A 14,029-nucleotide genomic window follows, 5' to 3' on the forward strand; every position below is an offset into this window, starting at 1 on the left:
AAAAGAGGCATTACTTTCAGAACTGTTTTCATACAACTAGACAATATCCTTAAAATCTTTCTGTATTTTTTTTCATCCAAATGAAGACGTCACCCTATAGAAATTACATTGCTACTAATGACAAACTAATTCACCAATGATGCATCCTCGCAACTCAGAAGATCTTACTGCTATTCAGGTAAAATAACTTATCTGAGATTTAAGTGGTAGTCTTGCTTTTATTTATTTGTTTGTTTGTTTGTTTGTTTGTTTTCCTACTCTTTCCTGCTCCTTTAAGCAGGGCAGATTATTGTAGCTTTCAGTAACAGTGCCATGGGGGCTGTATATCACTTTATGACAATAAAGGATCATTGTTTTGTACTGAAGTCTAAAAGAAAATCTGTCTAAAAAATCAAACCTCCTAAACTCCTCTTGAAGGAAACTGCCAAAACCTTTGCTATGAATGTATCATTTGTATACCTTCAGCCTTCCATTCACTAAGTGGAGGCAAGGTGATTGCATCACACATATTGGATCACACCACTCCAAACATTTCTTATAGTGAACTATACACAAATACAAGTCATGGCTTTAAGCCATAGATTTTCAGTTAATTTGCAGTGTGAGCAGATTTTCAGATAATTTGCTCTGTTTTCAGTGTGACAGAGTTTGAGCTTGTTGGGTCAAGCTCCAGCCACATGTTTAGCATTTAAAGACAAAAAAATAGTGCTCTTGCTACAAAACATTAATTGCATTAAGAGATTTGAGCCAAATCTTTCTCTTGAAAAGTATGTATGAAAGAGCAATAACATAGAGCTCAAGTTGATAGTGAAAGCCCAAGGTCTGCAGGAGGACTTAGGCAGTACGTACCTTTTGTATTAATATGTTGTTGAAAATTTAAAAAGAGAAAAAGTGATGAATGTACTTCAGTTTGATTTTTAAATCTCCAGACTAAATAAATAAATAAATATACAATCAGATCCAGTCACAGATCTGTAATCTAGTCTAATTGTTAAAAAAGAACAACATTTAGACAAGGGCCAAAAGTGAAAAGTCCACAAAAATATGTATTAGTTTCATTATTTGTCCATAGCAGTGTGTATTGGGTTTACATGGAAAGGTTTTTGTGGCAGAGAGGCTGCAGGGTTGGCCCCTGGGACCAGAGCCCAGCACTGCCCCATGTCAGATCAGAGCCAGCTCCTGCTGCTCCAAAAGAGACCCACCACTGCTAGAGGTTTTAAAAAGGGAGAAACTGTTGTGCAACAGCAGCTAGGAGAGAGAAGAAACTGTGAGAGAAGCAGCCTTACAGACCCCAAGGTTAGTGCAGAAGGAGGACAGGAGGTGCTTCAGGCATGGAGCAGAAGCTTCCTGCAGCCCAGGAGAAACTCATGAAGGAGCAGGTAGTCCTCCTGCAGTCTGTGGGCACCACAAGGAGCAGATCTCCATGTGCAACCAGGGAGGAGCCCACAGTGCAGCAGTGGATGAGGTTTAATGGAGGTACATCCCATGGGGAGCCTCCACAGGAGATCCCCAGGCCAGAGATGCAGGCCATGGGGAGCACCTTGTGGTAGGGCAGGAGGGCTGGGGCAGCTGGCATCCATGGGGAACCTGTGCAGAGCAGTGACCGAAGGGTGGGCTCTGAGGTATGGAGTCATGTTGGAGCCATGCTTGGAGAGCTGCAGCCTGTGGGAAGCCCACATAAAGATAAGTTTGGGAAGGACGACACCAGGTCAAGCAGGGGCAGAGAGTTACCATGAAGGAGTGGTAGAGACGAACTGTTATGGATTGACTGCTGCCCCATTCTGTGTTCCCTGTGCCATGTGGAGAGGAGGAAGGAGACAGAAGAGGGTGTTGGGAAGGTGTTTTATTTTGCTTTTAGTTTCTCACTACTCCAGTCTGTTAGCAGTAGGCAATAAATTATATTACTGTCTCTACACTGAGTCCTTTTCGCCAGTGACAGTAACTGGCAATCTCCCTGTGCTAATCTTGACCTTTGAGACCTTTTTGTCATATTTTCTCTCCCTCTTCCTTTGAGAAGTAGGAGTGAGAGAGCGATGTGGTGGAGTTTAGCTGCCCAGCAGGGTGAAACCACTTACATGGTGTAATTAGAGAAAAATGGTCTTTCTGTTCTGCTTTTAAACATAGGATGAACAAGACAGTTATGGTTTGACCCAAGATCTGCTTTAGCTCTATTTTCACTAAAGAAGGGAAAAGAACACTGTGGCCTTGTTTTTTGATACATAATCTTCTGGTGCATACCCTTCCCTGATTTTTTTCTGTCCATAAGAGAATACAGTCAGGTCTATTGGCTTGGCTTACACTTGTTACTGAGATGCAAGCCAGCTCTCTTGTTTGATTCAAGCTTGGCTCTACCTTTGAAACTTGCTGGCTTGCGATAGCTTTATTTTTACAAAGACAAAAAGGCCCATTAAAGCACACAACATACAGAGCTCATAATCCTGCTTTGTACAGTATTCAATACTATATTTGTTGTGCTGGATTTTATTTTAAAATCAAAGAAATAAAAAATGTACGGTCAACATAACAAGCTTTCAGGACACGGCAGGTGACCAGGACCAACGTTAAATGCTTCCAGTCTTTGATATCATGATCAAAATAAAACAATGGATTGAAATAATAGAGCTTGTGTTAAAAAAGTTTGCATGTGAAACTTGAAGCCATTCAAGGAATACATTCAAGCAGTCACAAAGGCAAGCATCCATACTTATCTTGGCACATAGTTAAGAAAAGGGGTCACAGTCTGGCCCACTACTTTTCTCCTACTGAAATCATGAATCCCAAATCTGCCTAAAGGCTTTGAAAACACTTCTGCCTAAAGACCTTGAAGATCCTTCTCCCTAAAGGAAAATTTTCCTTCCAGTTAAGGAAGCATGTATACTTGCACTAACATGTATAACACCTGCATAACCTGTGTCCTGTTTTCCATAAACAAACTGACAGGATAAGAAAAGTTGCAGTCCAAATATCATATATCGTTAGGCACAGATCACTTAGACTGCAAAAGTAGAAACTGTACAGAGTTTGGTACTTATTATTATTCTCTTTTTTTTTTTTTTTCTTCGTCCTTTAGAACTTATTGTATACTGTTTGTATTTTATGTCAGTAGGGATCAGGGAGGCTTTGTGCAATCATATAATGGAAGACAGAAGCTTACAGCATGTACATGAGTATTCTACTTGTAAAAATGCTGGATGAGGCAAATTTAATGTTTTGTTTTTTTTTCTGTGTATCTGTTCAAGCAGTAAGTTGTTATTTTCTTCTGAACACTTCTTGTACCTTTTAATATGTGTTTACCTGTTTGAGTGTCAGCGCCTGATCAGGAGAAACAATAGGCTCTGATCCCACAAAGTCTTCTCCACTTTTAAAAATCATATTGCTTTCAGTATATGTGTGGATGCTTGGTCAAAAGGGATCCTCTACCACTGCTGATTAGCAGTGCTTGAATGGCATGAGTGAAATTACATTTAATCCACCTTAAGGTCTGATCACGGAAGTTATCTAACAGTATGTATGTAATTTGTTTACCTGTACAACAGGGATAAAGAAGGTTTAGCCAGTCAGAAGTCAGAGGGTGAATCAGACTTTCAGGGAGCCCACAGCATCCCATCTTTGTATGGATTATACAGTTCTGCAACTTATTTTGCTGACTATCTGCATGATCTGTGTTTAGTTTATGTGTGGAAGGACTGATATCTGGCCACAAAAATTGTAATCAGTGCTGGTTCAAGTTACTCTATTTTGGGGCTATATGCAAATCTTACAGTTTTTCCTTTATTTTTGAAAGTAACTGTGGGCATCTACAGATATGAGGAACTGCTGCCATTGCACTCTGATGAATCAGGAAAAAATAACAAATTTGCATCTTATATAAAAGTCCATTTGTCATCAAGCTTTCTATTTATTACAGTGTCCTAGGGAGGAAGATTCCCAGTGAATAAGAAAAAACTGTTTCTTCTCTAACTCTGTGAGTTGTAGATGGCTTTTTCAGGATCTTTAGTTTATTGTGTGAAGGCTCACGGGATGTTTCTGAGACTGCTGGATACCTATAATCTCTATTCACCCCATCAGGTCAAGATTTCCTCCACTGCAATGGAAATGTGTGTCATTTTAAAGATGACCAGAAATCCCTTTGAAGTATAAAACCTATTTTAAAATAAATACATTTTCATATTTACCAGTTAAGTACCTAATCCTGACCATATTGCCATGGCTTCCCTCTGATTCACTTGCTTCCTCACGTCCAAAAATATTGTTTTCAAGTTGACCTCCTATTTGACCTTATTGCAATTCATAAAGTCCATGGAGTTTTGCCATATTTGAATCCCATTCAAAACAATTTTTATTAATCAACAAACCAGTGGAAAAGATAAGATGAATCCCAGATGTCCCTTGATAGTCATAGGTAGATCAGATTTCATGGGACAAAAGTGGGTCAGTCTTCTAATGTTTACTTAGTGGGTGAAATGTGGAAGATCATATCTAAGCTGTGATAGGTGGAAACATTTGAGGAACCTTAAAACAGTTTACAATATATGCGATTGTATATTTGGAGAGGCCAAGAATGATTTACTATACCTGGAGCTTTTCCTCAGTGCAAAAATTGACTAACAACTGGCCTATTCTGTGTAGTATCTGACAGAACAGTTTATTGAACCAGTTCCATGAAGTATGCACTGTGTTTCAGCTGCACCAATTTTATTACTGAGAAAGAAATCCTGAGGTCCTCATCCAGTAGGGATTTGCACAAGTGTAGAGATTTAAGAGATCTAGGGACTGAACAGAAACTCCATTCAAGTCTGAAGACTTGCTGAGCATCCTGGTTGGATTAAGTTTCTTGTAATCAAATTTTTCATTAATCTACATATGTGAACTCCTAAATAATTTAGACACAACTTTAACGGCTTAGATGAAGTAAGGTCCGCAAAAGAGCATTCTCTGAATATCCCACGATAGTGTAATATCTGACAGAAAGCAGAGTAGGAGAAATAGTGTGAACAAAGTAAATTAGGGAATGTCATCAGATGTTTTTTCTCTGCTTTAATTAAACATAGATGATGGCTAAATCAGCCAGTGAGGTATCAGTCCAAACCTCCAAGAATACTTGCCATTAGAAATCATTACAAAATCAATTATTTATTTATTTTTCTTTACCAAACATATTCCCATTTTTGGCTAACAATTCAATATGTACTTTTTCATGCCGTATTTCCTTTTTGCTCATACCTTTTAAATATCTACAGAAAGTATTTAAAATTTATAATCAGAAATACTGAATTTAAATGTATGAATTCTCTCAATTGAACAGAACCTTGGAAAGCCAGTGTGATGGAAGTGATGCTGACTCTCTGGCTTACAGGGACTTTTGATACGTCTACATAGGATGATAGCAATATGGGTTTTTTATAATATTTTTCAGTAGTCAAAGATACGCAGGCTTGCAAGCTGAGAAGAAATATAGGCAGTTTGATGCAGACATCATTAGCAACATATTAAATACACTTCTTTTTTTTTTTTTTTTGCAAAGAAATAATTAGAAGTAACTGCTAGGTAACATACAATGACAGAAGTTTTATAGTGCATCTGTTAAAAGATAAGATAAGATACATTAAAGTCCAGCATTTTGAAGAAAAGTCTGTAGTCACACTAAATGATTTGAATTTCTGCTTAAGAAATCCTACTTAAGAAGTCAGCTGACATAAAGCAAGCCTGGTGTTAATAAGGAAACATATATTACCTATATTATCTTTTTCCCCTGGAATAAGAACACAAAAGAAGTTTTTACACTGAAGACTTCAAGATTGTTGCAGTGGTGAAAAACATGAAATTTTATTGCAAAATGAAAACAGGTTTAATTGTAAAAAGATCTCACATGGACTCAGAAGGTAGAAAAATTTAATTCTGTTAATTGGTTGTGTAGGCCTGAAAAAAACATTTAGTGGTAGTGCACCTCACAGTCAATGAGTCAATGCTTCTACAAGCAGCTGCTCATGTATTTGGAAGTTTTGGTTTGATAGTTTCCAATAGGCTAGGCTTTGGTACATGGCAAGAATATGGTGTAATTTTGTCAAAAGTCAAACAGACAGTGTAGGTACCAGTTTGTGCAAAAAGGTAGCATGAGTTGATAATAAGCATGGATGCGAGTTGCTTGTTTGAATGGAATCCAGAAAATGGGGGATGCCATTGGGGTTGGTATTTCATCCAAGTGAAGGAAGTGAAGTACATTTTAAAAAAAGAGCTGCAGGTGGTATTTACAAGCTTTGATTGTCTGATTAATGGGATCTACCATCCACAAATTCTGTATTAGACTTAATGGAACTGCTTTAAACTGCATAGAAAGAGCTAGTATTCTTTTACAACTTACAGCATTGTCTATTTTAATGTCAAAGAGTAAAATTTCAAAAGCAGCATTATTTGTAGTTTTCATCACCCTGCTGTCAGGCATAAATATTCAAAAACAAATTACTTTAGGAATGAAGTACTGCTTTCCTGCATCTCACTTACCTTTGGTTTGATTCAGCAAGCAGTGCAACAAAAACCAAAATGTCAGGGAAACTGAAAAATTTTATTGTCACCAAAATTGTTTGATAAAAAGATCAGAAAGATTTTAATTTAAATGGAGGAAGAGAAAGTATAAAACAGTATAGTGGTATTAGGAGCAAAAATTAAAAAAGGCAAATGAGATAGCATGAGTGTCTGATATAAAAGTCGGAGAGAACTCTGCCACTAAGAACATTCTAGAAAAAGGAACAGAGATCATGCTAAACTTGAGAAATCTAGTAAAAAAAAGCTACTCAAAGTTTGGAAATATTTTGGTTTAGTTTGCATAAGATTGAATATTGCAATCTCGCCAGATATAAAAGCATTCTTTCATTGCATTTGGAGTAATTTTCTGCAGAAAAACAAATTATTCCTTCCCTTCCCCCATGATTACATTCTGAAATGGCTGGTAACATACTTGGAGACCGTATGAATAGTAATAAGAAAAAAGACTGTTGCAATTCAACCTTAAATCATCATCAGATTCCCTCATTCCTTCCTTCACTATTTACACATGTGGCTTCATACCCACAATCTTTTCAGTTTCTGATCAACACCAGGCAATGCAAGTTGTGAACATACTGGATTAGATTCAAACTTTTAAGGACTGCTCAGAAGACATAGACAGCAGTGTCAGTCTCTCTTAGCCAGTAATATTCAAAAAGGTTTAGCGTCCCTAGAATAATACAATCCACTGAAGAAACAGATTCTCTTCTGAAGAAACAGAAACTCTCGTCTTGCTTCTCTATTTCTTTAGGTCATTCTAGGTGTTTTTTTTGCTTTTCTTTTTCATCTTTTTCCTGTTATTTAATTTCAGAATGAATTAAAACCAGCTGCAGCAAAATCTTGAAAATGATAGTGCCTACAAAAATGTGTTCATTGTCAGACTCCAAGGAGTACTCTTCCCATTCTCTAATTTCAGCTTTGAAATAGCTTGCTTTTAGCATACATGACTACCCATCTCTTCCTGTAAAAGGACGGTCATATAAACAGTAGCATGTCAGTTCACAGAAAGATGGTTTGCAGAGAATAAAAAGATAAGCTATTTTATGAACAATAACAACAGTGCTTACGTTAAGCGTGAGCTAATGGCAATGAAAGCTCATTTTTCAGGACTCTGTGATTTCCACAGGAATCAAAAAGGAATTTTCCACAATGCATGATAGCTAACTTCATTTAGAAGGGTGGAATGCAGACCTTACTCTCATGCAATCGACTGCCAGCCAACACAAATGAAAATGTAGTTCTCAATGAGCCTGGCATGACTTTCAGTGACATTGTGGATAAAATCTTAAAAATGGAAAATTCAAGAAAACAAAAATTCATACACCATTGTGTGCAATTTTCAGTGCATGTGTGCATCCAGGGAATTTGGAGACAAATATATCATTAAGAAGAGAGCATATGCTAATCTTGAAGAGCTTGTGGTTCTGTAACAGAGAGGTTTTCAGAGCAGAGATACACATTAAGGCTTCCCAGACTGCTTTAGATTTTCACTTATGCTGCGCAAGGTACTTCAAAGTGGTACTCATCACCAGAAACAGAAGGCTGAGGGTTATCCCTGCCATTGCAGGAGCTCGCTACAATTTCTGTGGCTGATCATGGTGTCAGTGTCGTTGCAGTGGCTCACGGTAGGAATATCAGTGCACAATATCTCAGATTAGAAAGAAGGTAAATGGAAAGCCATAACATCTGAATCAAATGCTCAACATATTTTTAAAATAAATTGAAAATGTTTTCCCCTGAGATCAGATGTTTGCAAAATGAATACAGCCAAGTTTCTTTTTATCTTTTTTTAAACATAAAGCCATACTTGAAAAGCCTGGTTGAAGTCTGATGCTGTCTGAAGCTTTATGGTTGTTTGATTTATTGCTAGTTTTGCAAGCTTATAAGTTATTTCTTATAAATAAGAAATAAATGAAAATGTATTTAATTGTTCTGTTATGGAAAAGACAAGGCAGCACAATCTATTCTCTACCCTCTCTGATAAATGAATTTATAATTATAAATGCAGTCTTGGTTCTTCATTAGTCAGTTGCAAAATTGTCACTAATTTTAGCATTGTAAAACACTCTGAGAATTTAACTCTGGATTACTTGATATTAAACAATTGAGTGAGTTCTGAAGCTGCCATTTTGAGAAGACTGGAGCACTTGTATATAAGGTATATTAAGGAATCACCTGACAACCATGAAGGAATTTATTTTGGAGAAAAGCTGTTCAAGTCTACACTTCTGAACGAGAACCTAAGCTAAAAATAATATTAAAAAATATTCTTTGTCTTGGAAAGTTAAGCTCACTGATTACAAAAGAAAGGTTGCAACACAAGTAAAATATCAGCCTCTGACAAGGGGATGATCCTGGTAAAGCTAATGGCAGCACAGCAGGATGCTAGTATACACAAAAGCAGGTCAGGATTTTCCATAGTGTGCATCCACACACAAACCAAAACAAAGCCAATGTGTTCTTCCTTGCCTTATCTTTAATATATTACACAAGTCTATAGCTTGACTGGCACAAATTAATCTTCCCATTCCTTCTGAGGTTACAGCATTGCCTAAGTCCTTCACACTAACAGGAAATTTGACTGTTAATCAGCCAGCAGACCTATTTATTGACTGTTCCAGTTGTCAGTGAGTAAAGCAAATAGCTAGATTAATGAGAGATCTCAGTAATGGAAAGGATACACCCATAACCAATTTCTGAGGGAAAAGAGTGAGAAATGGGAAGCATGGGAAACTATAACTCAGACTGAAGCAAGCAACTTCCCTCATTGTGAGCTGTGGTCTACTAAAAAGAATACAAGTCAAATATGAGAGAAAATGCTCTTCTTTTTCTTTTCTTTTTTTTTTTTTAACTTTAAACTTTTTAACTTTTTCAGACAAAGCACCTATTGAAAAGCTTCTGAATATGTCCCTATCAAACATGAGAAAGCTTGGCCCTGAGCATGTTTGATTTCATTTTCCATCTTTACTGGTAAAACTGATATTGCTTCATGTAATTTGAGAGCTTTCACAGCCCTTGGCACCCAATAAAACTTTCCATATGAAAGTCTTTATTTCCATTTTCATCAGTGAAAACACGCTTTCACTTTGGTGAGCATAGAAGTTGAAGTTTCTTATTTTACTCTATTGAAAAGTACATTCACTATAGAAATGACAAGAAAAGCATTTGCTTTTCTAAGACATGCAACAGAATTACAGTGCTGGGAGGGCACAGGTGAACAACAGCATACATCTCTTACTAACTTGTCTTCAGTTCTTAACAGCTTGATCCTCAAACCTGACAGATGGCCCAATGTAAACCAGCTGGCTGCAAAAATAGCACTGGGAACATGAGTGGACTATCATTCTGCACTGGGGCTATAAAGAGCAACTCTGAAATTTCAGTGAGAGACTCCACAGCAAGGTTGTGACTGCAATTCTATCCAAACAATTTTAGCACCATGCCATTGTTTAGGCCATTGCTGCACCACCCTTTCAAGAAAGGAACAATTATTTGTTTGAGGTCTTATGATTTAAAGGAGGCTTAGACGTTATTATGTTTCCACTATGACGCAAGCAAATTATGCTATATGGACACGACCATCACACATGATGATTTGCATTATATCGGAGCTGTACTTCACTTACCACATTGCTGCATGTCCTGTATCGGATGTTTCGCCCTTCACAGGTCCTGTGTCCAAAATTAAAATCAAACACAAAACATTAATAGCTGAATATAACAAGCAAGCACACAGTGTTTACTCCATCTGTATTTTTCCAAGAAGGATATCAAACCACCAAGTCCTCCCACCAACTCCCTTCCCAGAAAGAAAGGCTTCTGTTTCTGGATGGATGTTGGTGTGTGAATTCTACAACTCCCTAGCTCCTACCTAAGAAAATGAAGTTCTACAAGGTGGTATGTGCTTACAAATGAGGCTGAAGGCCAGCATGAAGGCCACAGCTGACTACTGACATCTGAACCACATTCACCAGAGTTTCCCAGCTTGCCACACAGCTCTGCACCTTCCATTCTGCTACTCTGAGCTGGATGCAACCAGCGTGGTGCCCTGGGCCTGCAGTGTCCTGTTGGTGGCCCACCAATCATGGAGCTTCTCCCTTCTTGGTGCAGAAGGAAGATGTGAATGTAAAACAAGCCCCTCCAGGCTCTCCTACAGAGTAGCATCTAAAAAGCAGCCAGGACAGGAGAGGTCAAAGAGCGACAGAGCCCCAGTGTGTTCTCCGCGTGTCTCTCCTTGCCTTCCCATCCAGGAGACCCATACCAACTCAAATGCCAGCAGACCCCCAAGAGGAAAGGTCAGATAGCTTTTCATCCCTCAGTTGTGTGCCCTCTGAGTAATTATCTTGAATTTTGTGTGTATTGTGAGCTCAGATAATATTCCGCAGAGACCCTTGGTATAAATCAGAATTCAATATTTGGCTTCAAAAGAGTATCCCTCAAAATAATGAAATTCCTTACATTTTTAATTTCTTAATTTCACAATTTTTTTTTTGTCAGGTTTTAACAAGCACACATTCCTTGAGGACTAAATGCCTGCCAAGACTGAAGTTTTAAATCCAAACCATTTTGAACTATCCAAGAGAAAAGACATCATCTGCGTGCATTTGTGTGGGTTCTTTTTCCTTCTCCTTTTTTAAGATTAAAAGACTTTTTCCATACTGTGTTAACTCTAGAGTAAACTGAATGGTTTTCCTTTACATTATTGAAACGATCTTTCCTTCTACCTCTTTCCATACACTTGTGAAATTCCTTGAGTAGTAGATTTCACCTTTCTGATACAAAATCAGAAAAAACACAGTATTGTGAACATATCACCATGGTGTAAATGATTGGAAGAGGAGATAAATAGGAAAAAATAAAGCCAATCATTTTTTTGCAAAAAAAAAAAACAAAAAAAAAACAAGTAAGAAAAACCATAGTATGTTATGCTCTGGAGCATTTAGCATAAAAACATTACTAAAAGCATATCAGAGATACTACAAGTTTAATGCTTTTATAATGTTAAATAATTAATTCACTTAAATTTTTACCACTGCATGCATCCACAGTAGATAAACGCATGCAGAAGACATCCTAGGAAGAACAGTTTAGCGATACAAAAATAAAAAATATTATTCATAATAGGCTATGAACTAGTACAGAAATATTGAGATTAATAAAAGCAAAAGAAATCAAGCAACATGCCAGTCATTTCTGAGCAATATTGCCATCTTGTTAATATTTAGTTTTTCAGACCAAAGCTGTTTACACTTTAAGACATTCATTACAGTTACTCTTAATTTAAACCCTTTGAGAGCAAATGAAAAAACTTATCACTCAGCATTCAGGCAGTCCTAGCTCACTATCTCAATAGTTTGTCCAAGAAGCTTTATATGTACCCCATATCTCACTCATAAGTGCCGTATTGCCTATCAGACAAACTTTTCCTTTGCAAAGATTTGCTGCTGTTGAAATTGCCATAATTTATTTACCTCAGAGGCACTGATCTGTCACAGAAATTGAAACTTCCTTTCTGTCATTTGCCTTACAGTCACTTCCTCTTTACATATTTTGTTCATATCGTCTCTTTCAAAATGAAAAACCACTTAACTTCTGCTTATTCTTTGCACTGTGGAAAGGTACAGATACTTTCATTTAGACATATGCTACAGAACTACTCAGATTTTTCTTCCAATTTCCCTCCTTTGGCTGATGGCCAGAGTTGTTCAGAACAAATGTGCAATTCTGTATGCAGCCAATGCTGTGATGATTCATGTATGCTAGGAACCATTCTTGCAAAACTCCCTTTGTCCCCTTGCCAGGATCAAACTTGTGATTTTTGTTATTTAAAATCATTAGTTCTCTAGTTATCAACTATCAGCCTAAAGCATGAAAGCTGTTTTCAGCCTAACCTCATACATTTTCACAGTAGGTTTGTAGGGTACTTTGTGTTTCCTATCTACACTGCTTCAGTATTCTAGACTCTCTTACTCTCAGGCATTAATATTTGGGACTAAATCTTCTAAAATTTGTTGAAAATATATACTTATAAAAATCTGAAAAACAAAAAAAAAAAAAAAATAAAAAAAGCTGATTTAAGTAGCAGTTTTTTGAGGAATAGATCTTGATTCTTAAATGTAAATTCTGTTTCTGAATTTGTTTCTTAATCCTGATGGAGAGAAAAACACAGCTCCTCATGCGACACTAGACTGAGCCACATTTTTTTCCTCTAGGTGAAATTTGAATTAATGACACAGATCTTCTGTCAGTGTGAATGCTTTGTAGAATGGCACAGCGCATAGCAGTTAAATTCCAAAGAAGGAATACAGCAGATTAACAAGGCACATTATGAGTCAAAGCCATCACACATCCTCTAATCTCTGTGGGTTAAATGTGAGACATATGATCAATGAGAGAATATACAAACACACAGAAATGTCAGGAGTCACCCAAAGTAGCAAATTAGTCCTGGAGAGCACAGAAAGAGTGGTAGTAATGAAAGGTACTTCTACAGTCTTCTCTATCATCAGGCATACTCTGCAGGAGATTTTACTGAGATAGAAAGTTGCTCAGGATTTGGCTTGACAGGCAATTATTATCATGTGAATATGTAAGAAAAGCAAGCTATTGGGAATCATGTTTCATTCTTCAAACTTAGCCACTTGTTTCCAGTAAAGTTTATGAAAGAGGTTAACAACTTTTAATATATTAAAATATTCACTTCATTTAATGTAAACAGCACAAAATCCTGGTATTTATTTCTTCAGGCTCCAGTTTGTAGAGGAACTTAGTTCCAGTGTCCCCCCCTCAAAAGTCTAAAGTAGATGTATGTTTGTGCTCAGCTAGAGCTAAAAGCCTTGCAATAATCCATGCCAGAAGGAATAGCAACCCCAAGCCAGAGTTGCCTTTATCTGTAATTACTAAAGGTGATGAAAGAGATTTGCAGAACAGGACCTCATAAACTTCTGCCACTGTCAGTGGTAATCAAAGTTTGAAATGCTTTTTTTAAGAGACAAATCTCTACATAAGCAAGCAACTAACAGACAGAGGTAGGTTATTTTTGTGGATCAGAATTTTGATGCAACTGTTCACCACAGGGTTAGAAAGTTGGACAGTCTTCACACTCCTTTACTTTCACATCCTTTATAACCACTCTTGTGGGATAGATTTTCATAGAATCATAGAATGGCTTGGGTTGAAAAGGATCACAATGATCATCTAGTTTCAACCCCACTGCTATGTGCAGGGTCACCAGCTACTAAAGCATGCTGCACAGAGCCACATCCAGCCTGGTTTTGAATGCCTCCAGGGATGGGGCATCCACAACCTCCTTGGGCAACCTGTTCCAGTATATCTTCACCCTCACCCTGTGAAAAACTTCCTCCTAATATCTAACCTAAACCTCCCCTGTCTCAGTTTAAGACCATAGTTTTTGGTTCTGACACTGTATTAAATATTGCTATATCCTTTTGTTTATACACTCCTCACTTGACACAGTGGGTTAGGC

The 14,029-nt window shown here is 37.4% G+C and overlaps 1 protein-coding gene across 1 annotated transcript in view; it reads right to left on the minus strand.

Annotated features, from left to right (window-relative positions):
• ADAMTSL1 (ADAMTS like 1) overlaps positions 1-14,029 on the minus strand; it is a 412,706-nt gene that overhangs the window by 138,373 nt on the left and 260,304 nt on the right. The window contains 1 exon segment of the mRNA XM_065740553.1: positions 10,170-10,215. Coding sequence (XP_065596625.1) covers positions 10,170-10,215 — 46 coding nt within the window.

This window comes from Cyrtonyx montezumae, unplaced genomic scaffold, assembly GCF_038088225.1.
Source record: "Cyrtonyx montezumae isolate F1298 unplaced genomic scaffold, pur_monq_1.0 scaffold_29, whole genome shotgun sequence".
In the NCBI taxonomy this organism is placed as follows: domain Eukaryota; kingdom Metazoa; phylum Chordata; class Aves; order Galliformes; family Odontophoridae; genus Cyrtonyx; species Cyrtonyx montezumae.